The following is a 24,979-nucleotide window of genomic DNA, read 5'->3' on the forward strand; positions in this document are numbered from 1 at the left end:
TGTTCCTGAGCATGTTTTTGTACTGAGTATTGTATGAATTCCTAAAACCATGAATTTCATGCTAGGAGTTTTAAATGCACTTTTCAGAATACATCAACATTAAAGACATCACAGTTTCAGTTAAAAAAAAAAAAAAAAAAGTTTTCAGTGAACAAGAAACCTTCAGCTTGGTAAAAATAGCCAGAAATTAAACCAGCAGAAGTTCAATAGTTTCCTCAACTGAAGGGACCCACTGCGAAAAACAGAATTTAGTAATTCAAACAAGTTTCAACAGGAACCCATGAATCATTAATAACATGATAAAGAACACAGGCAACAGTAATTCCCACACCTCACCCATGAAGAAACAGAAATCATCCCACCTTGCTCCCAACATCCATCCAAACTAACAGCAGTTCTGTTAGTCCTGCAATGAGTAAAATCCACTGTGTTGCCACATTACTTTCAAGTTAAGAACTATCAGTCACGAAATCCTTCCTGCTCCTTCCCCCCCAAATTCATTTGGGTGATATTCTTTAATGAAGTAATTTAACCAGAATTTTAACAGAAAAATATTTTTAGCAGAGTATTTCAAGAAGCAATTAAACTTTTCAGGATTTTTTTCCTTCCAGTTACAGAACAATGAAGAAATCTTTTAGTACTGGCCTGAAAAACCAGAACTGCTCATTTTTACTCAGTGGTCACCAGGAGGAGACTCAAAGGTACAAGTGTCTGTGAGAGACCTGCAATTTTTAACAACTGAAATCTTGACTGGCAACCTAGTTGAGTTAAAGGCACAACAACTAATAGATGAAAGTCTGCTTAAACCATGTACTCTAATGTCTGCACTTTTCAGAGGCCCTATTGACAGGAAAAATCCTATGGCTAGGAACTATTAATAGGGCAGTTTCAAGCAAGATACAATTAAGTTACAACACAACAGTACTAGCAATATTTCTATAAATTTTGAAATGCTTTTAATATGTACATTCTTAGTAAATATTAAAGTAGTGCTCTTCACTTGCACTTTTTTTCTTTAGACTTCTAAAAGGGCATCAGAAATACAATTTTCATCCCCCCTCCAAACCAATGCACAGTTACCTTTGTAACAAGCATATATGAATTCTGTACACCTTTCCCTCCCCACAAAAGAAATAAAAATATGCCATGACTATCCAATTACACATCATCACAAGTTTAAATTACACATACAAATAATTCAAGAATATTTAGAAAAAAACCAACATATTTGATTTATGAAACCATTCCATGCATTCAACAGAAAAAAAAAGAAAAAAAGAAAAAAATTTCTTTAAAATGATGTTTTTTGCACTGTCCAAGTACCAAAGTCTGGATTCAGTGTATCATTAAGACTAACCACTGCTTGAATCATAGAAACATGACAGTACACAGATAACCAAGTTTCTATTTATAGACAATATGATATAGTTACTACCTCTTCAATGAATGTCAAATAAAGCAAGTTTTGCTTTCTAAGACATTGAAACTGCACATTAAGAAAACAGTAAGAGGTGCTGCTAAATAGAGTAACATCATTTTGAAAGGAAGGCTGTGTATTTATATGACCCTGCTTAGCAGTAGCAGTTCGTTAGCAGGGTTTCTGTGTTTTAGCTAGTTTGTTTCTTTTTCCAGAATGACAAGCTATTTGAATAACCCAGAAATATCACCAATTTTATTTTCAAGAGAAAAAAAAAAAAAGAATTTATGCAGTGAAAGTCCTTGGGGGCAGTCTCTTTCATTACATAAAATCTTTGTAATTTCTATAAAAGAGGGTCATAGCATAACACACAGATTGGAAACAGATTTCAGACATACATTAAAAACCTGAATTCAAAGGGTATTTTGTAACCTTTACTATGAAGACAAGTAAAATTATATTATTATTTACGTGCAAAGGACTCTGCATGATTTCATAATATCCTATTTCTCATGTTTACCTTAAGATACTCCTTGAAAGGCTGTACTTCAGTTCTAAATTTACTTTACATGAATCATGACAAACATCACTCTTAAACATTACTCCCTCCCAGTAAATAGATCAATACCGTCAATATGCTCGATTTATTTTAACAGGTCAATTTAGAGTGTCATGTTCCTGACATACAGGAGTTAATACCTGTGCAAGTTAGTATCCATTTATTAGGAAAGGTCTCCATTAGCAGGTGCATTTTTCAGTACAATTAAACCCAGCTTGCGGCATTATCTTTTCTTGCCTTGCAACACTGTCAAACGGCAGTTGAGTACAGTAAGAGCACAAGATTGTTGATCAGTACCAGGTTACAGCTGTTAACAATTCTCTTTGTGCCACAAAACCAGAAGTCAATCATTTGAAAAGAATCCTGACTCTTCAACTGAACTCACCAGGTGATGTTAAATACCATCCTTAGCAAACCAATTTTTGTAAAGGCTATTTACAATGTACATGGCTGAGCATGTACCTTACAGACACAAACACATCTCCAGTTCAATAACACATCATTACAGTGCCTGAAAATGACAACACATCTTCAATGCCATTTTAATTAACAGTTTCCAGCAGGAAATGGTCTTTATTTTACAACTGCTTCACTTGCATAATTTTTTATTTTTTTTAATATAAAAACACTAATTCCTGTCCAGAATTCTAGACACATTCTACATACTACAGGTTAAGGCAGTAAAAAAATGTGTTCCTGATAGCTGTTTTTGTCAATTAAAGCTGTCTGAAGCTACTCCAGTTCTCCAACAGATCTTTGAAACCCAAATAATTTGTGAGTGAAAAATTCAATTTGCTTTTTTCAGAGTTTTAGTAATATAGACAACAGAATTGGGTACAGTAAGTCAACAATTGTTAGGAGAAGGAAAAGTTTGATTTCAGTTCATTTCATGAGTTTAGAAGTAGAGAGAATACAGTTTTTAGACGGGATCCTGAATCAACCACGAACTGTAGGGAATGAAAAAGAAAACCAATTTTATGCACATTACTGCATTCTTAAAAATATACTGTTATCTTCGATAATTCAAGTAAGGTAATAGACATTATAAAAAATAACTTCATGAACCATACTCAAGTTTCAAATCACATTCTCAAACTTTTAACCCAAAGCAGTTTTATTGTGTTAACTTCATATAATAAACCATGAAGGTCTGACTGTACAAATGGTTAATGATTTGCACTTGTGATTCCTGCGATAGCTAGCAGATTTGCTAACCAACTTACTGCAAAGATATGGCAGATTATGTATTTAATCAAAGCACTTTGATTTAGGCATGAAACAAATTCAAATGGTTGACATTCTGTGCTTCTGATGCATCACTCATAAGAGAGGCAAGAAACACCCACTATTGTACAGATGATTATTTTTACAGAAAACCCTTCCTTGAAATTAATCCTTTATCCGGAGCTGTAGATGAGAGTATAATCTGTTGTAAACAGGGCACTGTGTTGTAAAACCAGTTTTTTTTTTTTAATTAAGATCTCTCTCCAAAAGTTGGAAAAACAGATTCTTCAGAATGTCTTTCAAATGTAGCATGTTCTGTTTGCTATATCATAAAGTTACTTTCATTTGATTCCTTTTTAAAGATGTTTGTGTTCACAGCAGTTCTGTTTTTAAAAACTGTTTGAAATTTATATAAAATTCTGTACATGTTCACAAATTATTGCATAAACAGCATAATCTTCATGACAATATTCAGCAACACATGTCCATCTCAGGAAGTTCACGTTTCCCTTCTTGCTTTTTTCTTCTTTTTAACTTGTTTGGGAGATTCCCAGCTTTCTTCAGACTTTGCTAAAAAACAAAACATAATTATAGCGTTAGGACTGAGAACATTTACAGAGCATTGGCTTTTGAAATCCTGGATAATACACACTGTATTATTAGGAAGTGATTCCGATCAATCAACTGGACGCTTTATTCACCTGTTTCAAATGAAAATAATTTGAAATGCATCTAAAGCAATGCTTGCCAATTTCACCCTACTTTTTTATCCCACAAATACATAGAGTGTTACATCAAAGGTAATTCATTTTGCAAATGTGTTATTTACAGTAGAGTCATTGTTATTTTCTGGCCTACTAGAAATAATGTACATGTACAAAATTGACATCAAATGCTTGCTTTTACCAGATTAAACTGCTCTTAACCACTACGTATGTGACATGTCAGAAGAATATTTTTAAAAGTATTGAACTATGTAAAGATGTGGTTACACAGAATCCATAATCCAATGCAGAAGCACAACGTTCTTAGTAAAACAGTCTACCTTAAAACATGCTGGCTGCCAAAAGTAATAAAAAAGGTTAAGTATTGTACATACTGAACCAAAGAGATGTTCTTCCAATTGCTCAGGCATGAATCTATCAACAAAGATTTCATATTTTAGAATCAGAACAAGAAGTTCTAAGTTGATACATTGACTTGAAATATTCCATTGTTTCATGTATTCAAAACCAGAAAGCCAATTAATGCAGCTGAATGAGATTTTGTAATTATAAAGTTATCATGTTTCTTCTGCAGTCATTAAAAACTCATTTAGTATTTCAACGCTTAGCCAGCAACTAATTATGGATTTTCAGTTTTTATTAATTTTATTAAAGAATCTGAATCAAAACAACTTTTTTTTTTTCAAGCAATACCTTTCATACCCTCACTTCCCTTCTGAATTTCCTTTTACTGTCTGAGTACTTTTGTCAAGTACTCCAGTGCTTGCGAGTACGAACACTTTTGTCAAGTACAATGGAGGGTACATTTGATGTTTCTGGGCACAGCATTGTTTTCAAAAAACTATATACCTGCAGCAATTAAGCCTCACCTATGTGCTGTTAAGACTACAGAAAAATCCCACCCAATACCTTTCTACTCCCGAATAAGCAGTGATTTCCCCCTATGATCACCTGGAAGCATATGGAAAAAGATGCTAATGAGCAAAATTGAGAAATCAAAAGACCTCAGTAGGCTGAAAATTGAATTATTTGTATTTTTCCCAAATTTCTGACAGTTAAATATTCTGTCAACTGCAATGTCAGTAACCATCTGTTCTCCACTGAAGACTTGCAAGCAGCCCTTTGAAACAGTGTTGGCAGAACTCCTTAGTCACAGCACGGAGCTCCAGTCCCGATGGTGATGAGTACATCCAAATGTCTGTTAAGGACTGGACAAGCCCAACAGACATTTTAGTCATCCAAGCATATGAAGACAATTTTTCTTCACAATGAAAATATATCAAGGTGCCTTTAAGGAAGTTAAAAATATGGCAAGATGTATAAATATGACAATGATCTGATATGCCACTTTCAAATCAAACCCCAGGGCAAAGCATTCTGTCAACACTCTGTGGGGAAAAAGCACATCCTAATTTCAAACAAATAAACTGCACCGAGAGATACTTACTCTGTGGAGGAGGCACACTGTTTTGCTTAATATTGGGACTAGAAACATCTGTCTCTTGCAGCATCTGTGGCACTTGGGAAGCAATCTTGTCAGAATTGCTCTCTGATACAATTACAGATGGCTCAGTAGAAACAGCAAGCAAAGAAGCCTCCTCAGACTATTTGAAAAACAAAAACAAGAGTTTCCAAAAAGTTTTTTTGAGTAATACAAAAGTAAAAACTCTTATATGATGTTATTTTGGCAGTTTACTCAGCAGCTGCTGAGAAGATGGCATTGAAAAATTAAGCCAATGTTAAAATCCTTACAAATTTTAAACTGAGGCTGTAATACTATGACTGCCATCTAGTGCCAAAAGTTTTAACTGAATACAAGCAAAGATAAACGACACTAATTCTTAAAATACAGCACATGCAAAGAAAAGGAGACCAATCTATAAATCACCAAGACCCTAAAAAGTCTCTAGAATATTCAGAGATGTAAAACAGTTACACATACGCATTTGGTAGCAAGGTAAGCAGGCAAGTTAAATAGGACCAAATACATAACTCAAACCCCAAACAAACAAAAAGCATCTCCAGTCATTCCTATGAACTGATCAAAACACTGTATGCTTATAGAATAACAAATATTGGTGAGAGCAGTCAGCAAGTATTTCAGTGGAACTTACTGCAGAAATAACTGCCAAGTAAAAGGTATTTGTAGTATTTTCTTTTCTTTCAATTATCTAGTTGATTCTGAAGGTTTCCACTACAGAGACAAAATGTAACTGTACCCTGGTGTGTAGCACTTATTGTAATTAAAATTACAGCAAAACAGAACAAAAACCAAATTGACATTCCAATAGGAAAGTCAGAACATAAAAAAACATAAGATCCCACAGCAAGTCACCTGAAGACAAAAGGCTTCAAAAAAGAATGTATTAGAATGCAGTGTCTCAGCCAAGCAATAAACCCCAAACTTTAAGATGTTATTAAGAAATCATAACTGTAGTTGTGTTACAACAGCCAAGACCTGGAACTGTGAAAACCAAATAGTGAAGTCTACATCCCTGGATGCAGATGTACAGATCCTATGTCACAGTCACCCAGTTTGTACTGCTTCCATCACTATAATGGAAGCATCTCAAAAAATTCAGTCAGAACATTCAAGAGTGCAAAAAGATACAAATTTCTTTTTTTAATTGTATCAAACTAAGCAAGAAATTAAACAGCTTTAATTGAAAAACCCAACACATGAATTTGAAATATAGCAGTTCTCTAACCTTTCATGTATAGTTTGCTGTGCTCTGACACATCAACTGAAACAAGTGTTTTTAATATCCATAATTGCAGTATCTCTCAATCTACTGAAAAATTAGTAATCTCAAATATTTTTTATACATCAATCATGCTGATAAAATGAACTCCCATCCTATAGGAATTCCAAGCTTAGCCAATTCTAATGCTAATAGTTAGCAATCATCAGCTACATAAATAAATGAACTAAAACTGTGATTTCTAAAATAGAAGGAGGAAATAAAGCTTCCAGTGCAAGGTAATCAATTCAGGTAACTACTGGTACCACAGTTTTGTTAGGACAGTCACACTTGACCAGCAGGTAAAGCAAGTCAATTAAGATTTTAATAGCTCAGCTGTGTCAGGTTGCCTAAGAAACATGTTGCAGCTGGAGTGTTACAACATGCAGTATTACTGCAAATGTAATGATGCAAATACATACAGCACCATCTGGACATTTCCCCAAACACTTCTGTCTGAATTTTGGATACAAGAAAGAGGGTAGTGATGAAAACATTAAAAAATGGGTACTACTCTTTGCTAGGATATTCTCTGCTAATTCAGAAAGGAGGCCTGAAACAACAAATGAAGTCTATTTGATAATATTAATAGTTATATGCATAATTCTATGATTCAATAATGAGGTAGTGAGTGACTTGTCAAACTGTTACTTCTTTTTCCAAGTATCTCTCTTCATTTAGAACTTGTGCCTGCTGATAAAATGCAAACGGTTTCAATGCAGCCCCCAATGTATAGCATGGGGGAAATACCATCATGAGATACTGTGATGTGAAACACCACATTGACCATTCAACTGTTTCTGATGATATCCTAAGTAATAACTTGTTTGTAGTCAGTATTTTCCCTATATTTCATTCTCATGTTTTGGAGCACTTGCTTAAGACTAAACTACCTAGCTTAGAAACTCAAGTCATCCATTTCACACATCAGTCACGGACCATTTCTAAAACTTTCTACCACAGCCAAGTCAAACAATATTGGAAGGCATCTTTGCACATGTGAAATTACAATGAAGCCAAATCTGATGTCAAGGAGACTTGATAAAGACTGACAGACCATCTGCATGTCAGATACAACAATTCACAAGTTGTCCTTTATCAACTCCAGTTCCAGAGGATGTTAGTAATAATTTTGTTTGTCCTTTGCCCCCACACCAAGTTTAATACAGAACATGTCTTGTTTCACAGTTACCACTTACACAGCTACACCTAGACACATATATGAACAGACTGAATTTAAGATTCATGAGTAATAGAAGCCCTCAAGCCCCTCAAAAACTGCAGTGTAGGTCTACATGAGACGCTGATGCCATCAAATCACCTAGGAAGTTGGGTGTGATTATAAACAGTACAGCACTGAGCAAAGTCTACTGAAACTGGGTTTGTATTTTGGCAGCGCTGACAGCCTGTGAGGAAAAAAAATTAACTGCAGGTATTTTTTGAATCAATTTAGATTTCTGAACAGCAGAAGCTATAGTCTTCCAGGATGCACTATTATGCCTTTTTCCAGAAGTCAAAAACCTGCCACCTTGATGTCGCATTCCAAGTTTTCTGTCTACACATTTTCAACTAAAGCCTCTAAAATAAAACAAAAACTCACTTCCAGGAATAAAGCCACTTGCATACACAGGCAGATGTCTTTTCAAGTACATCTTCAAAAAAACCACCGCAAAACCCAACAATACACTAGTCAGATAGAACAGGCAGCTGTTGCCAACCTTGATTAAAGGTTGAACTGAGCTAAACTAATCAGTTTTAGTAAAGCTCTACTTTGATGCAGGGTATTTAGAGTAAGCCATAGGTATGTCTGAATGTGCTTTTCAAGACATTTTCAACCAGAAACGTACTTCTGTACTTTTTATTTGGTAACTTGCAGCCTCTTGTAAAAGATTTCACTCTGTTTTAATTTGACTCTTAAGACCTCATTAATTTTATGAAACTAATGCTTAGCAATTAAAAATTAAAACTCAGTATTCTGACATGTACTCTCTCGTATCAAACTGCCATGTCACTGGTGTTGTTCACTCTTTATGGAAATAAAAAACAAAAATCAAAGCCACTAGAAATATTAAATATTTACACCTTCCTAGAATGTGATGATTCACAGGGCAGCAGTATCTAAGAAAGCTGCTATTTGGAGAAAGATTGAAAGAGAATTTGTATTCTCTAGAATATGTTTCAACTGTGAACTGAAGAAAACAGTCAGTGAATTGGTTCAAATAAAACCTTTTCTTATTCAGTCATTAAGCTCAGTACAGCTATCAAAAATCAATTTTAGACTGCACTTAAGCCAGAATACATTAAGTTAGTAACACTTCCTTCTGTTGCAATGTAACAATAGAATATGCTACTAGTATTGTGCTCAGACCTATTAGTTCTTAGGTTTCTACATTTCCAAGTTTTAAACCATTGCTTGAATATTCAAACAAGAAAGTGACTACTGATTTGGAGGATATTGCTTTGCAGCGTAGACATACTTTTAAAAACTTGTAACTGACCTCCACCTAAAATTTAACTGTTCAATTACCTTTATACTCGTAAACATACAGCCTGAAACAGTATTCTTACTGTAACCTTATCAACACAAATTACTGTGTCAAATGACTTGGGCACTTCAAATCAAATTGTAACATAAATCAGATTTTGCATCCCTACCTTAGCTGGTTCACTAGTACTTATGGTCTTCAAAGAAAAAGCTCTTTCCTGCTGTGCTTGAACTTTTGAGGTATCCGCCTGAAATTGCTCTCCAGCTTCTCTATCCAGTTCTTCAGCATCCTACAAAAAGGGGAGTGGGAGGGGAAAAAAAGAAGAGCCTGTGTTTGTAGTCAGGTTCTGACTCTTCTCCCCTGTGAAGGAGTTTTGTCACCATAACCAGCTTCCATAACTCAGAAAATCTATCAAAAAGAGTAATTGAAGTAGTGGGCTCACACTAGCCTATGCCAACATTCAAAATATATAGAACAACATAATAAAAAAATGCCCATAGAATCCAATAAAGCCTAGAAAGCAGGATGCTTCAAGCAATTTACTAAAAAAAATCCCAATCTCAGAAAGAACTGCACTTCATAGTCCTGTTAAATTGTAAGAATGTGAAATTAAAATGAATTTACTCCAAACACTTTGCAAAAGTATCACAATGACACTTGACTACTCTTGGTTCTGTGCTTTATTACAAGTTTTAAAATGCAAGCTGTATAGTCTTCTATCCTTATCATTCAGTATTTTCGCAACCCAGTTTAGTTTGCCTGTGAAGTAAACCTCAGTACAGAAATTGAAAATATATCCCAAGTATCCAAGAGTCTCAACCTTTACTCCTCAGACAATCTAATGTGGAAAGTTTTCATTTTAAATGTGGAATTAGAGTAGTTACACTTGTTAGTGGCACTAGAAGAATGTGGTTGTGAAGAGGTCGTTGAGTTTAAACTAGAAACACTGTTCCTTCACTCATTTCCTTATGGAAATGCAGTCACAGCCTAAGTCTGTGGATTCCTGACAGGAAGGAACACATAGTGGCTTACTCCAAGCTCTTCAGTTAGCTTCTACTGCCTTGACAAACACTGAAGTCAACAAACGAGTGTGAACATTTAAGTACAATCAATGAGAAAGATGAAGATGTTTAAATGAATGTGTTCCATTTTCAGAGGATAAATATACAAATTTTAAATGAGTTTGAAGTAGGACTGGCAAGTTAAATTACTAAACTGTTATAACAAGGGTAGCTTCTGTGATGTATTAGCAGTTCAGTCTGCTCCTATCAAGCAAAATTTCCAATTCTATATAAAAATTTAATACAGGTAAGTTTTTAATCTGTAAACCAATGGCTTCATAGACTGATGGACTGAAAGAAAAAGTAACAAAATTGGAACAGTTGGAGAACAATGAGTAGAATAACAAATCTGATTATGTTAATGTAGAAAGTAGGACTCGACATATGTAGTTTTTTTAAAAGGCAGCTCACAAGCAATGGAAAACAAGTCAGAATGCCCTCACTGAATTTAAAATTCATGTAGGACACTCACAAGCACCTGTTAACAATAACCTATGGCTAACCATAATCTTGACTTATACTTAGAGTCATAGCAGAGACCAGAAAAGATTTCAATTAAAAAAAAGCTGCAGCCCTAGTGCACCCAGACTGAATTCGCCTCAAAAGAAACAAGGGAAATCAACACTAGCTCCACCTCCACATAGACAACTTGAAAATAAAATTTCATGTAACAGGAATTCAATGTTTTAGAACTTTTAATAAACTGAATATGTGATAACAGTAAAAGCAAATCTGAAGCAAGTATGAATGAAGTTTTTGCTTTCCTTCTCTAATTCATCTTGTCAGATTCCAGTGAACATTAGTCATTTTATAAAGAATGTAAATTATGAATGGCTGTCACAATAAACACAAGCAGGATGCATTCTGATCATGAGCTATTAAAAGCTTTCTCCCATTAGGAAAGTACTTGTTTCATCTATTCAAACATGATTCAATTGCCATGTGAAGTGCAATCTGCTTTTGCTATTTTTACAAATCTGTTTCAGTGCAATTCTTCAAAAGCTATTTAAGTAACACAGAAAACTCCAACCATCCTCATCCTCAGTTTGAAAATATTCTTTCCCTCACTGAAATCTGACTCTCAGAGTAGCTCCACCAGCTGAGTTTGAAGCATTAGCACTTACCATTTCACATAAATCAAATTACAACAGTACTTCAGAAAATCATTATATTCTCAAACAATTGTATTTGAAGACAGCTTAAGAGAAAACTTCAATTTATTTCATTCTCCTAACTAGCTATATTCACCACAGCAGCTGTCTTTCAAAGGCCATGAGAAGGCTTCCCATGCAGAGGACAATTCCACCTAGAAGCATCCCTACAGTACAGAATCCAGATTTGATAGAAAATAAGTAATTCAGGATAAATACTTTCCATGTGTTTTGTGCTTTGCATAAATCCAGCGAAACTACAGATGATCCCATGTTCAATTTGTGAATACAACAAACTAAGGAAAATAAGTAAAATAAGAATTACTTTAACTCTTGAGACACAATTGTAGGCAATCCTATCCCTTAAAGAAATTAAATTCCCAAAAATAATTTTTTTCAAGGTGCTAATATCCAAACATAAGGCAACTTTGTGAATTCTTTGCAATTGCCTTTTAAACCATTCAGATTTTACCTGTGCAGGAGAGTTAGTTTCTTCACCCTGCTTCTTCTTTTTCTTCTTCTTTTTCTTGGATTTGCCACTTGTAGAACTCTGAAGAATTGGCTCTGCTTTTTCTCTTTCATTATCTGAAATCTTCGTACGGGAACAGAAGGTATTTAGCATTTAAAATGACAATGAAATATACCCTCTATAGTCCAAACATAAATTTATAGCTATAAGGAATTGCATATACTAGTGGAAATGAGCAGAGTCTTATCTGTTCAGTTCATTCTAGAAAAACCACATTCCTTACATGCTATCTGGTAATACAAGCAGAGGAGTTGGGAATGGAAAAGGCAACAGACCACCAGGCACAAGTGGCATGGAAATGCTGTTTTTCATACGTGGCAATTAAATATTGTCAAGAAGTACTTATAAAAACAGATCTAAACCCTCCCAGTACATACTGATAATGTAGTCCTTATAATTATGGCAAGAGAGAGAAAGGTTTAACATGGAGCTAAGTGATTTCTCTCTTCTCTGTAACATTCAGTGTTTTCCTTCTCTGTGCACAGAGCAAACACAGTCGTGCTACTCTTGTCAGTGTAACCATGACGAGAGATTACCTTTATTGTTACCCTTTAAGTTACTTCAAGAAATGGCAGTGGTAAGGACAAAGTCTTGGAGCTAAGGAGAAAATACCACCTTTTACCTTTTGAGTATCAGATCTCTCTTCACGCTGAGGAACAGAAGCAACTTTTTCTTCATCTACCCAGTTTCCCCACTCTTCTGCTGGTGCATTCCAATCAGAGCTTGGATCAGCTGAAGAAAGTCCATCTACAAAGATTAAAAGGTTTTTTCAGGAATATTGCCTTACTCTACAGGTGCTTATTTCCAGTTTAAAAATGAAAAAAAACCCTACACATATATTCACTTCTTGATATCAAGATATAAATAGCAATTTCCTGTATTTCTGAAAAATAGATAAAGACTTTATCAATAAGTGGAGGACTTTTTAAAGTAATGAGTATGACAGTGATTTTACAGAGCCTAATCACAGCAGCAGCCAGCTAGATGCAGTTGCTTCAAGATATGTTCCTAAACTAGGTGAAGAGGAACAAATTTAAAAGTTGTTCTCTATCTTAAGATGTTCTCTGTATTTTCTTTCTAGCTTGTGAAAAAATTAGGATGAACTGTAAACCTTACTGATTCAAAAGTCATAACAACGACATTTTTAATAATTTTTTATAAGACTCTTAAGTCCATACTCTATTTTATTATTCATTTATGATGTAATGATAGGTTTAAAGGGTCAGTTACATAAAGATTAAAAATATCTGAAGGGAAGAACTAAGCCTCTAGACTGTAGATTTAGTAGAAAGTTGCAGCAAGCCAATTTTAAAACAGAAGACATTGTAGAAGATTGTATTTTCATTTCACTTATATTAACATCACAAGTATCTGTCCCCCCAGTCTGCACCAAATTGAAGAATAGGCAAATTTGATCTGCCAACTAGGTGGGATTCAATTTAAACAACTGAAAATCAAGTCAAAATAAAAAGCATTAATAAATCCAATTAAATTTATTGGCAACATTATGAAGCCAAAAATACACTAAGAGATCTTAAGATTAGTTAGACTATTTAGAATAGATAGAAACTTTCCTAATAAAAATAATATGTTAATGACACCTACTTCAGCTGCTAAAATTTATTGATATGAAAAAGAAGCATTACTCAACACTTCTCAGTTTATCTACTTGTCCTCTCAGCTGCTGCTTGAGGAAAGTAATCCATTCTTAGTAATAATAAAAACTAGTACTATTTGTACATACAGTTAATTTTCTTGTCCTGATCCTGATCAAGCAATTGGGTGTACCCGTGTATCATTTTGGCCTAAACTTGCATTTGCCCACTTCTGTTAGTGTACTCTTAGTTAACAACTATGATGAAATTCTACCAACAGAAGCTTCAGACACAAACATTCTATGCTCAGATATGTGAATCAATTATGCTTTTGATAAAATGCAAAAGTGATGACTTTCAAATGATTAACTGAAATGTGCTTTCTTTGTCCTTAAACTAGGTAAAACACAAAAGATAAGTTTCAAAATCATCTGGTAACAGAGCAATCATGCCAACAGTGGTGCAGTCAAGGACTTATCAATCTATTCCACTTTTCCAGTCATTTAACTGCAGTAAGTTGCTCTAAGAGAAGGTAACATGCAAAGCTGCTTTTGCCAACTTCTGGAACAATTCTTCAGGTCGATGCCTAATTAGATGCACTATGCTTTTTCATAAACAGGGAGGAGAAAGTGGGGAGTAAACACCAACTTTACTACAACTGCCAAGTAATTTCAGTTGTTTCTATCCTGTATTCTTCCTATATACGAAAGAACTTCCTAATGCTTGCTAAATGAGAAAGCAAATTAGATTAAATACAAGAGTCTGATGTCACCTTAACTTTCCAGTAAGGTACAAACATGCAGAAACAAACTCACTCAAATTCTATCTACTGAATACATATTTTGCAGACTTGCTGTAGACTTTTCTCATCACTTGCAGCAAGATTGTTTTATTACAAAGATTAGTTTGTCTTAAAATGCACGAGCTCTCTCATTTCTGAGTTTGAATATCCAAGTATTTTTCCTAAAAAATAACCATTTTCTATCAGAATTTATCAAAATACTTCTTTCTAATTCTTTCAAACTGTCCATTAGCTTACAGAAGTCAAGCATTCCAGGTTTTTCCTCAGATACCCACTACTGTCTAATACAAGCAGCTAATATAAATAACTACACTTTAACAGTAATTAACATTTTGTTAATGAACACTTTAGAGGAACATACTTAACCCAGACCATTCGTCATCAACAGGGGGTTGAGCATGACTTAAATCCCACTGAAAATCAGAAGTACCAGCCTGAGAAACTGATTCACTGTTGGAACCTGAAAGGGAATAAATAGAATTGCACTTGTAAGTTAGCAAGCATCCTGAAGTTTTCTTAGGGAAAGAAGTCCAATCAAAGTAGGAAAGACAAAAGGCTCGAAGAAAAATGTCAGATTTTAAGGACTGCAGAAGACAGGAAAACTAGCAGGCTCTTGTCCATGAGGTATATTCAGAAAACAAGGAAACTGAAGAAGGAAGACAAAATAAAGTCATGAGAAGAACATGAAAAGAGATAAGGGTGAGTAAAAGCAGTCTCTTCAAACTAAAAACCACAATGAAATTTTATGGGTAACAAAATTGTTACCCAGTATCAGTAAGATCTCTTACAGGGAGAAGCATAAAAGAAAAGATCACTAGAAAGAAACCTCATTAATTACACTGCAGATCAAATAAATTACACATTACTAAGAATCCAATTCTCATTTAAAGATTTCAAGAACATAAAAGCAGCAGGACGAACAACAGTAAGGCCAATACCTGTCATAAAAGAAGGTGTTACACATCTAACATAACTGTTTTCAGAAAAATAAACCATAAACAAAACCATTTAATAAAAAAGTAAACAAAAACTAATTGTACGATTGAGATAAATTAATATTTTACTGTATGATGAAATTTCTGAAATTCAGTTTGACTAGAACGTGGGTCTCTATCTTACATACACCTCTGCGAAAGGTATCTCAGATGACAGAAACACGGACATGTTCTCATTTCTTTTGGGGTCACTTTGCATTACAACATTGTTGGTTAAAGTGCATCAAAGAAAACTAATATACTTCACTTTTTCATATTTCTCCTGAAGGTGAAATGGTGGTCTTGCAGCTGAATCTTAGCTCAGTGTGCCATCTTACTTATTTAATAAAATTTCTTAAGTTTTAGCTTTGAGACTGAAGTTGGATTCAGGTGGCTGCTTGGGATTCGTGGTTGTTGTTTTTTTTTTTTTTTTTTTTTTTTTTTTGGTTAATTAAAACTCTGTACAATTAAGATGCTGGACACTGAGCCTGAGTTCAACAGCTAAAAGCCTGTAAACTGCAATACAAGCAAATACAGCGTAAGTGCATAAGCACTTGGCCAACTACTTCCAGAAAGAAAACTGCCATGGCAAGCTTATGGAGTACACGAGCAAGAGCAGAAAACCTGACATACGATCCCTTTATTGTATAATAGATCATTGTAGGATTTATGTTAGTTGTTTAACACACAAGATTTATTATGAAGACAGGTCTGTACTCTACAGCACAGAACCCTTCAAAAAAGAAAACCCCAGAGCTTCAGCATTTCCATTTGTCATGCAGTGAAAAGACTGAAGACTTTAAATCCTGCCTATGGAACATATTTTCAAAGTACTGATTCAGTTCCTTGATGGGGAAAAACTCAATCATCAAATAACAAACCTCCCAGAAGACTGGGCTAAATAGGCTTTCCTAGAAAGAAATCTTCAGGTCTCTAGCTTGAGACATCGCAGTGCTGAGCAATCTCTTATGCCCATTATTTAGACTTAACACACAAACAAGAAGGCTAAATAAGAAACCACAGAATTATAGAATTATTTGGGTTAGAATATACCTTAAAGATCACCTCATTCCGACCCCCTGTAGTTCCAACCTTCTTACTAATATTCTGTGATTGATCAACCTTTTAATTATCAACTTAAAACAGTTACTTTACTGCACAATTTCAGCATAACAAAATAGCTTTTTAAGTGTCTTCCACATCTTTGAAGTACTATTCTCAAAGGAAAATGAGAAAATGCACATTAGTAACACTTGGCAAACACTATTCCACCTGGTGGAGCAGAAGAGAGTGGGAAAATCTTTGGAAAGGCACACATACCAGAAACTCCAGGAGTTAATCCAAATGAGGAGAAAGAAGTAGAATTTTGTTCAGAGGTATTAATCCTTGCATCCACATTCCAAGCAGCTGTGGGGGAAAGGGAGAAAAAAAATAAAAAGAGCATCACACACTGCTGGCAATGTTAAAAATTTAGCTATTTAATTATGAATTTGATAAGAAAAACACAGGCTAGTCCAGCCATGATGACATTTCACACAACTGAGGGCATTAATCAATGCTGATAGAGATGTGACTTTATGAACACACAGCTTGAAACAATTTTCAAGCTTTCCAAGATCATCTTCCCTTTACAGGCTTTTCTATGTATAAACTTCTCAGAGAAGACTCAATTGTTTCTTGAGCCTCATACTATTATTCCTCCCATTACTGCAAGACATACTAGACCATTATATGTAAGGCAGAAAATAAGCAGAAATAACCAGTAAAAACTATTGGTTGCTTTTATTTAGAATTACATTTACTTAACTGGGGGAGAAGGGGCTAAAAACTGGATAGGTATTCCAGATGTTGTCCAAAAAATAGACAGACAGTCATTACCCCCTAATTTACTGACTCCTGAGTTAATACATCCCAGCATACTGTTGGTAGGATCTTTGCTGTTAGGATCTACAGCTGGCTCACGTCCCACATGGTCCCCAACAAGACTCCTTATCCACAAAGCTGCAATCCAGGCAGTCAACATCCAGCCAGGACTGCTTCCAAGCCAGATTCAGCACTTGACATTTGCCCTCACTGAACTTCCTCAGGTTCCTGTTGGCCTATTACTCCCATCAGGTTTAGGTCCTTCTGGATGGGAACCCTGACTTGGGCTGTTTCAACTGATTCCTGCCCCCACACTTAAATTTGGTGTAATCTGGAAACTGGATGTGAATGACATGGTTGCCTCCTCCAAGCTAAGATGATAAATAGGACAGCTCTAAGTACAGCCCTGAGACATCCTCCCTGTCACCAGCCTCCAGGGAGAGTAGGACTTACTGACATTACTTTGGCCCTGACCAGTTTTTCACCTCTTCTAGAGTTTGGATATAACAATACTGAGAGAGACAGTGCTGAAAACATTAGTCAAACCATCATGAAAGACTTTTACTGCTCTCCTTCACCCACAAAATTATTCCTTTTACCAGACGCAAATCAGCTTGATGGACATGATGTATTCTCAGTAACAAAAGCAACAAAAAGCTGGTCAGTCACTATGAACTGCCTTATTAGAATACACAGCAGAACACATCTAGCCAGAACATGAAAAAAACCCTTTACTTCTCCTCTTAGCAATGGTAAAGCTTCCAAGGGTGTATCAGATCTAGCCTCAAGAATTCCATTTCAATATATGAAATAACTGAAATAAAAGAAGAGAAATAAAAGCAAGTCTAGGCTTCTGCAGATTATGGCTGGGATAGGGCTGTGTTTTGGATTTGTGCTGAAAACAAGGTTTGTAATACAGGGATGTTGCTGAGCAGTGCTCACACAGAGTCAAAGCCCTTTCCACTTCTTGTACTGCTGGCAGCAAGGCGGCTGGGGTTTGTCTTCCCAACAAGAAGCTGGAAGAGACACAGGCTGGAGAGCTGACCCCAAATGGCCAAAGGAACATTCCCTACCACGTGGCATCATGTTCAGTATATAAAACTGGGGGGGAAAAGGAGGAAGGGAGGGACACCTGGAGTTACAGGGTTTATCTCCACAAGTCACCATTACATGTGATGGGAGTCCTGCTCTGCTGGCGATGGCTGAGCACCCATCAGCCCATAGGAAGTAGAGAATTATATCCTTGCTTTGTTTGCACGCACAGGTTTTGCTTTCCCTGTTAAGCTGTCCTTATGTCAACCCATGAGTTTTCCAGATTTTCTCCTTCCGACTGTCTCCCCCATCCTGCTGGTGGCAGAGTGAGTGAGCAGCTGGATGGGGTTTTTAAGACTCGACAAGACTGAAGGGACATTGCTGACTACAAAGGAACACTGCTTTCCAGAAGAGATGAGGATTACTTTGACTGAACAGTGGCATGGGCCATGTCACAGAATTTACTAATTTGATGATCACTGCCCAGAGAGAAATCAAGAAATCTCTTCTCCATTATTACTATGGAGAGCACAAGTAAAAAAGGCAGAAAATTGTACTGAGCACTAAAAATGAGGTTCTAATGAGCAAAACAGCTAACACTAAGTGTCACAAGAGTTGAACAATTTTTATGCCTGGGCCTAAAAAAAACTGCCAAAACTGCACACAGTTGATTTGATCATGCTGGACCAACAGAATAGACTTACAGCCTGGGTTTTAAGACGTTATTTAAAAGAAATTACACTCTAAAATGGCTTTGTAATCATCTTCAGAACTTTATGGAAGTGATATACAACACTGCATTCCTTCACAGAAATAATTTTATGTCTGATAAACTCAAAATATCCAGTTTAACTGTACACAGAGACATAGATGCTAAGCCATCAGAACTTATAGTAAACAGAAATTGTTAACATCACACTAGACCACATCAAGATTTTTTTAATATATAAACATTGAAATATTTCAGAGATCTAATACTAAAAAACACATTTATGTAAAAATGCTCATGTGAAGCAAGTTCTTGGAAATAGCTTACCAATAGGAGTGAACAAAGATCGCTCCTTCCAGGGCCGGCCTACCAGGCTTACACCCCAGTCCTTTCCATTTCCATTAGCATCTCCACTGTCTTGGCCCCAAGCCAACGTCTCAGTCTTCCTCTTCCCAGCTGCAGTTGAAGGAACAGATGTCCATTTCTCCTCCCCTACACCAATCTGTGAGGACATTTTTACAGACTTCTCATTCCAGCTTCCTCCATTTACTGTATGGCTTTCACTCAATCCCGGAGAAACTTAAATACAATAATAAAAGTATTATTTAAAGTAAGAACTGGATGAAGAATTAAAATATCACTTATATGCACATTCACTTAATAAAAAAACGCTGAATGAGCAGCAGTGTTGCTACACTGGTGTGATACACACAGGGCTGCTGCTCTGTTCTCAGCTGATTTTCCAGTTCAGATGATATGCACCATCTGTCAACTAGCTTGAAGAGGGAGGAAAAAACAGCACCAAGTGCACTCTCTTTCCTTGTCTCTTTCTTTATAGAGCTGATGTACTGGTGAACCAGTGTCTCTAGATCAGAAAAAGGGTGGGGAGGGTACTTTCAACACTGTCAGCTAATTTCTCTTGGAGAGTATGGTGATGACTTGTGGAAAAGCCCATGCACTAAACGAAGAGTATTTTCTGCTTCATAACTGCATGCAGCAGTTTTCCAAGCAGGACACAGATGAAATTACCAAGTATTAGAAAATACTTCCCAAACACTATACAGGATTTACAAAGAGCATAGGTATCATACTGACCATAGAGTACCTCACAGTAAGAGATAAAAATCATAGTAATGCTCAATTTGTAAGTAACATATTTTATGTTACACTAAGGTAAAAGACTACAACCCTGCATGAGTCTCTGTTACATGTTACCCTGATGAGAAATTACTAGCCACTGCAAGTTCAATGTATACTTCGAGAAGTCAGCAGTACACTGAGACAAAGATCATAATAGAAGTTTTTTAAATTTATGTCCCTCTAAAATATAAGGGCTAGTGCACCCAGCCTCACTTCCTATATATCACAAACCTTTCTCAAAGTGTTTTGTATATCAAATCCCCTTTCTCTTTTTACAGATGCAGTAGAAAAACCAGAAAAACTGCTCTTCTATAGGCAATTAAGAAATATTTGCATATTAAAAGTGTAACACTTAAACAGTAAGCCAAACCCTCATGCACAAGTCAGTATCATATGCCAACAAAAAACATTGACCTAACATTTTATTTTTCAAATGAACTTGTAACTCAGGCAGCATGAACATGCCCAATTCAAGCTGGCCTCACTGACATTAGGTGAGATATGCCTATATTTTCCCAGACAAATCAATTCCAAACACAGCCATCTGTAAGGTCACCACGGCTGTACAAAAACACTGTCCTTTCTCTACAGCATTAGCATTGCTCCTGTCAGTAAATGTCCTCCTAGCGTAATATGAAATCTTAGGGAGAGGCAACTAAAGAACACCAAAGAGACAGAAACCAAACTGCAGTTGGTAGAAAAACCTTTTTGCAACTTTGCAAAAAGGCAGCTGTGGTCCTGAAGCAGGAGCTTGATTATCCTCTGTTTATTATACTACTCTCTTATTAAAAAATTTTAACTTCTAAATGACCAGCCACTTTTCACTGAATCACAGAAAACTTAGGATTGAAAAGGATCTCTCAGAGTCACCTAGTCCCACCTTCTGTTCAATGCACAGCAAAATTATACTATGTTATTTAAGTTCTGCAAACCATAAAGACTGATTGCCCAGACATGCTTTGAACTATCTCATGAAGAGCTCTTTTCCTCATGACCTGTCAGAATTTCCCCTTACTGAAACTTGATTATTGCCTCCTGTCCTCCCATTAGATATCTCTGAAGAATACAGCTCCTTCCTTCTGTGCCACAGTATAGGAAGCTTCCATGTGAAGTAAAGCTCTCAAAAACAAGTAGAAAGGGATTCCCTTTCTGGATCTGTGTGCTTTTAATAATTCACTTATTGACTTGCTTATTAACACTAGCTACTTTTGATTAAAGCAACATAGCTAATGTTGGCCATATGTAAGTAACAACCATCTTGATTTCATCGTGGCAAACTAATTCACTTCAAGTATTATTATCGCAATATCTGTTATTAGAAAACTTCTGCTTAAGATTAAGATTTAAGATTCACTAGTCAAATATTTTAAGTTATGTGTATGACATATGTCAAGTATATTCTTTTTATAAACATGTAAATATGTAAGAACTTTCAAAATAAATGTATTCATGCATCTCAAAGGAGAATGTAAAGAATTGAGTAACTGTCATATTCAACCTGAAACAAGTATGAACAATAATCAGGACTTGTGAGCTCTTTGCAGTTATCAATACTGAGGTTTTCTTTAAGCAAATAATTCGTGAACACAAATAAGTAAGTTTGAAAAGCTAACATAAAGAATTTTTCAGCAGAGCTTAAAAATGTTACTGTTCTGCACAAAAATTTTTATAATAGGTCATCTGTCTGAAAATTTGAAGTACTGAATTGTATTCCTACATGTAACAGAGACTGTTTTCAACTTCTCTGCAACGTAGAAGAGTAACATTTGCACAGCCAAAAGAGCCAGATGCACAGTAAAGTTCCACATCAGTAACTCAAAATCCTGCACCAACAGTTGCTGTTTTCACTTCTGTAAAATACTTCTCTAGTTACTTAGGACAACCAGTAACGAAAACTTTTTTACCTTGTGGAACTGATGACTCCCCCTTTGCAGGTTTAGAACTGTTAATCTGTGCATTCAAAAGTGCATCACCTGATTAAGAAGTAAGAGGAAACAAAGCTAGATGAAGCTTTTTTAAACAGCAACACCTGCAAAAATCTTGTAACAATCCATGACTAATATTTTAAGAAAAGAATATATTAGTACCTCACAGTAAATTAAGACAATTCCAGAAAACTTAAGGATAACATTAAAATGCTAATTTTTTATTATTTGTGTTTATGTTGCAGACAGAATGGACTCCAAGTGACTGAGGACCCATACACCAAGTAACTGCAGATTTCAAAGAACTTTAGCTACTTTCACAATGAATGAAGAGCATAAATCTAAAACACAGGTTGTTATTCACAAGCAAAGAGTGGCTCTAAGTATTTCAGACTTGTAACTATTTCTAACGTCTACCTTACCATGAAAACACTACACACAGCTGAATTCTTTTTGGATTAGTCTTGTACAAGGTGATACATAAGATACAAAAAAAGTATGATACATAAAGGATTCCAACTGGAGAGGTCACAGTAGTTATGATTAGCAACAGTGCATAGAGACAGTTGGAACTACCACTTCCTGAAGCTCTGTGTAAATGGATGGGAAAAAAAGGAAACAGGAAACAACTGATTGAGTCCTCAGGGCAACAATCATTCGCTCAGTCAGGGTGCAAATGAGTGTCAACGAAACAGGAGGGTGAAACATACGAATTTCAATAAATTGTTTCAAGGTACCAGACAGTTGTCAGGCTCAGTCTTTTTGTCACTTTGCTTGAACATCAAGTTTCATATAAATAAAACACCTATTTCTCAGTTTTACCCAAATATGAATTCCTGTGCCTACAAATGCTCTAAACGAGCCTATGCAATCTCTGGTTTCTGTAAGAGCAGCAGGCATATCTATTGACTCCTCAGCAACAGTAATTGACTACTAAATCTCAGCTACATGTGCCTTACCATTATGAATAGCTTTAGTACAGGATGCTAATAAACCTATGTTGGGAAAAAATGCCTACACGTTAAGTAGTGAATGATATTTTAAGAGAACTTCAGGGGCATAACCTTCCCACAAGGAAGCACTCAAAAAGCTAAGGAGTTGGTGCTGCTTGCAGCAGTGCTGAGAATGCCTGAGACACAGAGCACAAGTGAAGAAACAGGGGCAGGTCTGTGCAGCAACTGACAGCACACCAGTGTGCATGTGGGCCAGTCTCTTAGCCACTTGTTCCAAAACACTCTCTTGAGCTTCCCCAAAAATGTCTAGAAAAGGAGGAGTTTTGTACAATGAGAAAGTATTTTTACACAGCCTGAAATTATTTCCTCAAGAGTTTCATCTCCAAATATACCTAACATACAACCAAAAGAGAGTCACTATTTAAGCATTTGAGTGAAGTTATCTTTCTAGGACACACTCACAGACCTGTCAAGCATCATACCTTTATTTTTTCTGAGACCAACTGGAAGTGATGATGTAGGCATCAGCTGTTCAATGGACACTGTAACTGTGTTTTCTATACCCTGAAGATTTGATTCTCCTGAGCCACTGTCATTCAGCACCTTGTCTCGCTTACGCTGCTGACGCTTCTCTCTGTTACTGATTTTTGTTTCCCAAGCTCCTAAAACATCACCCAAATGAAAACATCATTAAGTCAGAGAGGAAGGAAAGATTTTTAGCTTGTATCATATCAAACAGAAGTCTGAGGGCAATTTAAGCAGTCAGCTTCAACCTTAGTCTGAAAACACAAACAAATGGCCAAAAGTAAGTATTTCTGTGATAATACTTGGCTTCACAGAGCAAAACATGAATAACATGAGCACTCTACTGTCTATAACTTCTCAGTTTTTATAAGATTACCTTAAAAAAAATCAGTTGAAGTTACTAAATACTGTTGTTTCAAATACCAGATTTCTGGATATGTGACTACAGAGTTATGGGTTTATGTTTCTTTATGAACCAAACACAAGTAAATCTTAAACAGCATTTAAGCCATAACATTTGCATTTTGTGTATGTTTGTGTTCAGTACCTTCATCAACTTCCTTTCCATCCAGACGAGATGTATCCTGAACCGTTTTGGAATCTCCCTTTGATTTCTTTTTTTTCTTTGACTAGAATAAAAAGAAAACATTATCTTAGTGATTACTTATTGATCACTTGATATAGTGATTCAGAATTCCCTCTCCCCTCATCCAAATACAGAAATAAATTTAAAACAGATTCTCCTGAACAACCCTCTGGGAAAGACTTATGCAGTACAGAAATGGCAGGTGGGGGGGTGGAAACATAACTTCTGCTGCAGAGTACAAGGGTGCAAGGCCAGGTAGAAGAAGCTATGCTGGCAGCATCACAGTCACAAAGGAGTAATGAGCTGTTCAGCAGGCAGATCCCATTCTGCCAAAATTCGTTTAGTGCAGAAGTATAAAGTTACACATGGAGAAATAAATAATGCCAGTAACTCCTTAAAAAAAAAAAAAAAAAGGCTTAAAAAATTCCAGCTTGGAAATTACTTTGAAACATAAGCTGTGATTAGAGCCCATACACTGCAAATTTTTTTCCCCTAAGGTTTCATCAGTTTAACCAGAAGCTAGAGGCTTCCTGGATATAAGAGCTAAGCTAAACAAACAGGAACAGACATAACTACTTCTGCAAATAGTTTTGGTGCCAACAGGTAGCAACATAGGGTGTAGAAAAGACAGTATTGAAAAAAACCCCCAAGATACTGGGAGAAAATACATTGCAGAAAGTCTTGGAGCAAATTGACTTGACTACCTTCTTAGAAAGAAAATACAGTACTGAAAAGCTTCTCAACCTAGTGAAGAGAGGTTATAAGAACTACCAGATAAACATGAAATGAAAAAGAACAAGACTTTTAAAAGAAATACAGTTATTCACTCAAATGTTGTAAGGGGAACTGTTCACTTATTCACTGTCTCTGAAATATTCTAAGAATGCTGGATGTCTTTCTGGAATACATCTGCCAGAGTCAGATGTAATCGCCAGCTCTATACCTGAGTTCCCACTATTTGGTCTTCCAGTCTTAAATGTCA

At 35.8% G+C, this 24,979-nt stretch overlaps 1 protein-coding gene across 3 annotated transcripts in view; it reads right to left on the bottom strand.

The window, feature by feature from the left end:
• Positions 1-933: 933 nt before the first annotated feature.
• MTDH (metadherin) overlaps positions 934-24,979 on the bottom strand; it is a 33,820-nt gene continuing 9,774 nt past the window's right edge. The window contains exons 3-13 of one of the 3 annotated variants that reach the window (XM_066178170.1): positions 23,959-24,040; positions 23,369-23,548; positions 21,913-21,981; positions 19,196-19,447; positions 16,585-16,671; positions 14,652-14,750; positions 12,516-12,640; positions 11,837-11,956; positions 9,322-9,441; positions 5,373-5,529; positions 934-3,770 (exon numbers count right to left, since the gene is read on the bottom strand). In XM_066178170.1, coding sequence (XP_066034267.1) covers positions 3,700-3,770; positions 5,373-5,529; positions 9,322-9,441; positions 11,837-11,956; positions 12,516-12,640; positions 14,652-14,750; positions 16,585-16,671; positions 19,196-19,447; positions 21,913-21,981; positions 23,369-23,548; positions 23,959-24,040 — 1,362 coding nt within the window. In that variant the 3' untranslated portion in view covers positions 934-3,699. The remainder of the gene's footprint in view (positions 3,771-5,372; positions 5,530-9,321; positions 9,442-11,836; positions 11,957-12,515; positions 12,641-14,651; positions 14,751-16,584; positions 16,672-19,195; positions 19,448-21,912; positions 21,982-23,368; positions 23,549-23,958; positions 24,041-24,979) is intronic. The other 2 variants (XM_066178180.1, XM_066178189.1) reach the window with 2 other exon arrangements.

This window comes from Chamaea fasciata, unplaced genomic scaffold (genome assembly GCF_029207755.1).
Source record: "Chamaea fasciata isolate MVZ Bird 193981 ecotype frontalis unplaced genomic scaffold, bChaFas1.0.hap1 SCAF_1, whole genome shotgun sequence".
NCBI classification, from domain to species: domain Eukaryota; kingdom Metazoa; phylum Chordata; class Aves; order Passeriformes; family Sylviidae; genus Chamaea; species Chamaea fasciata.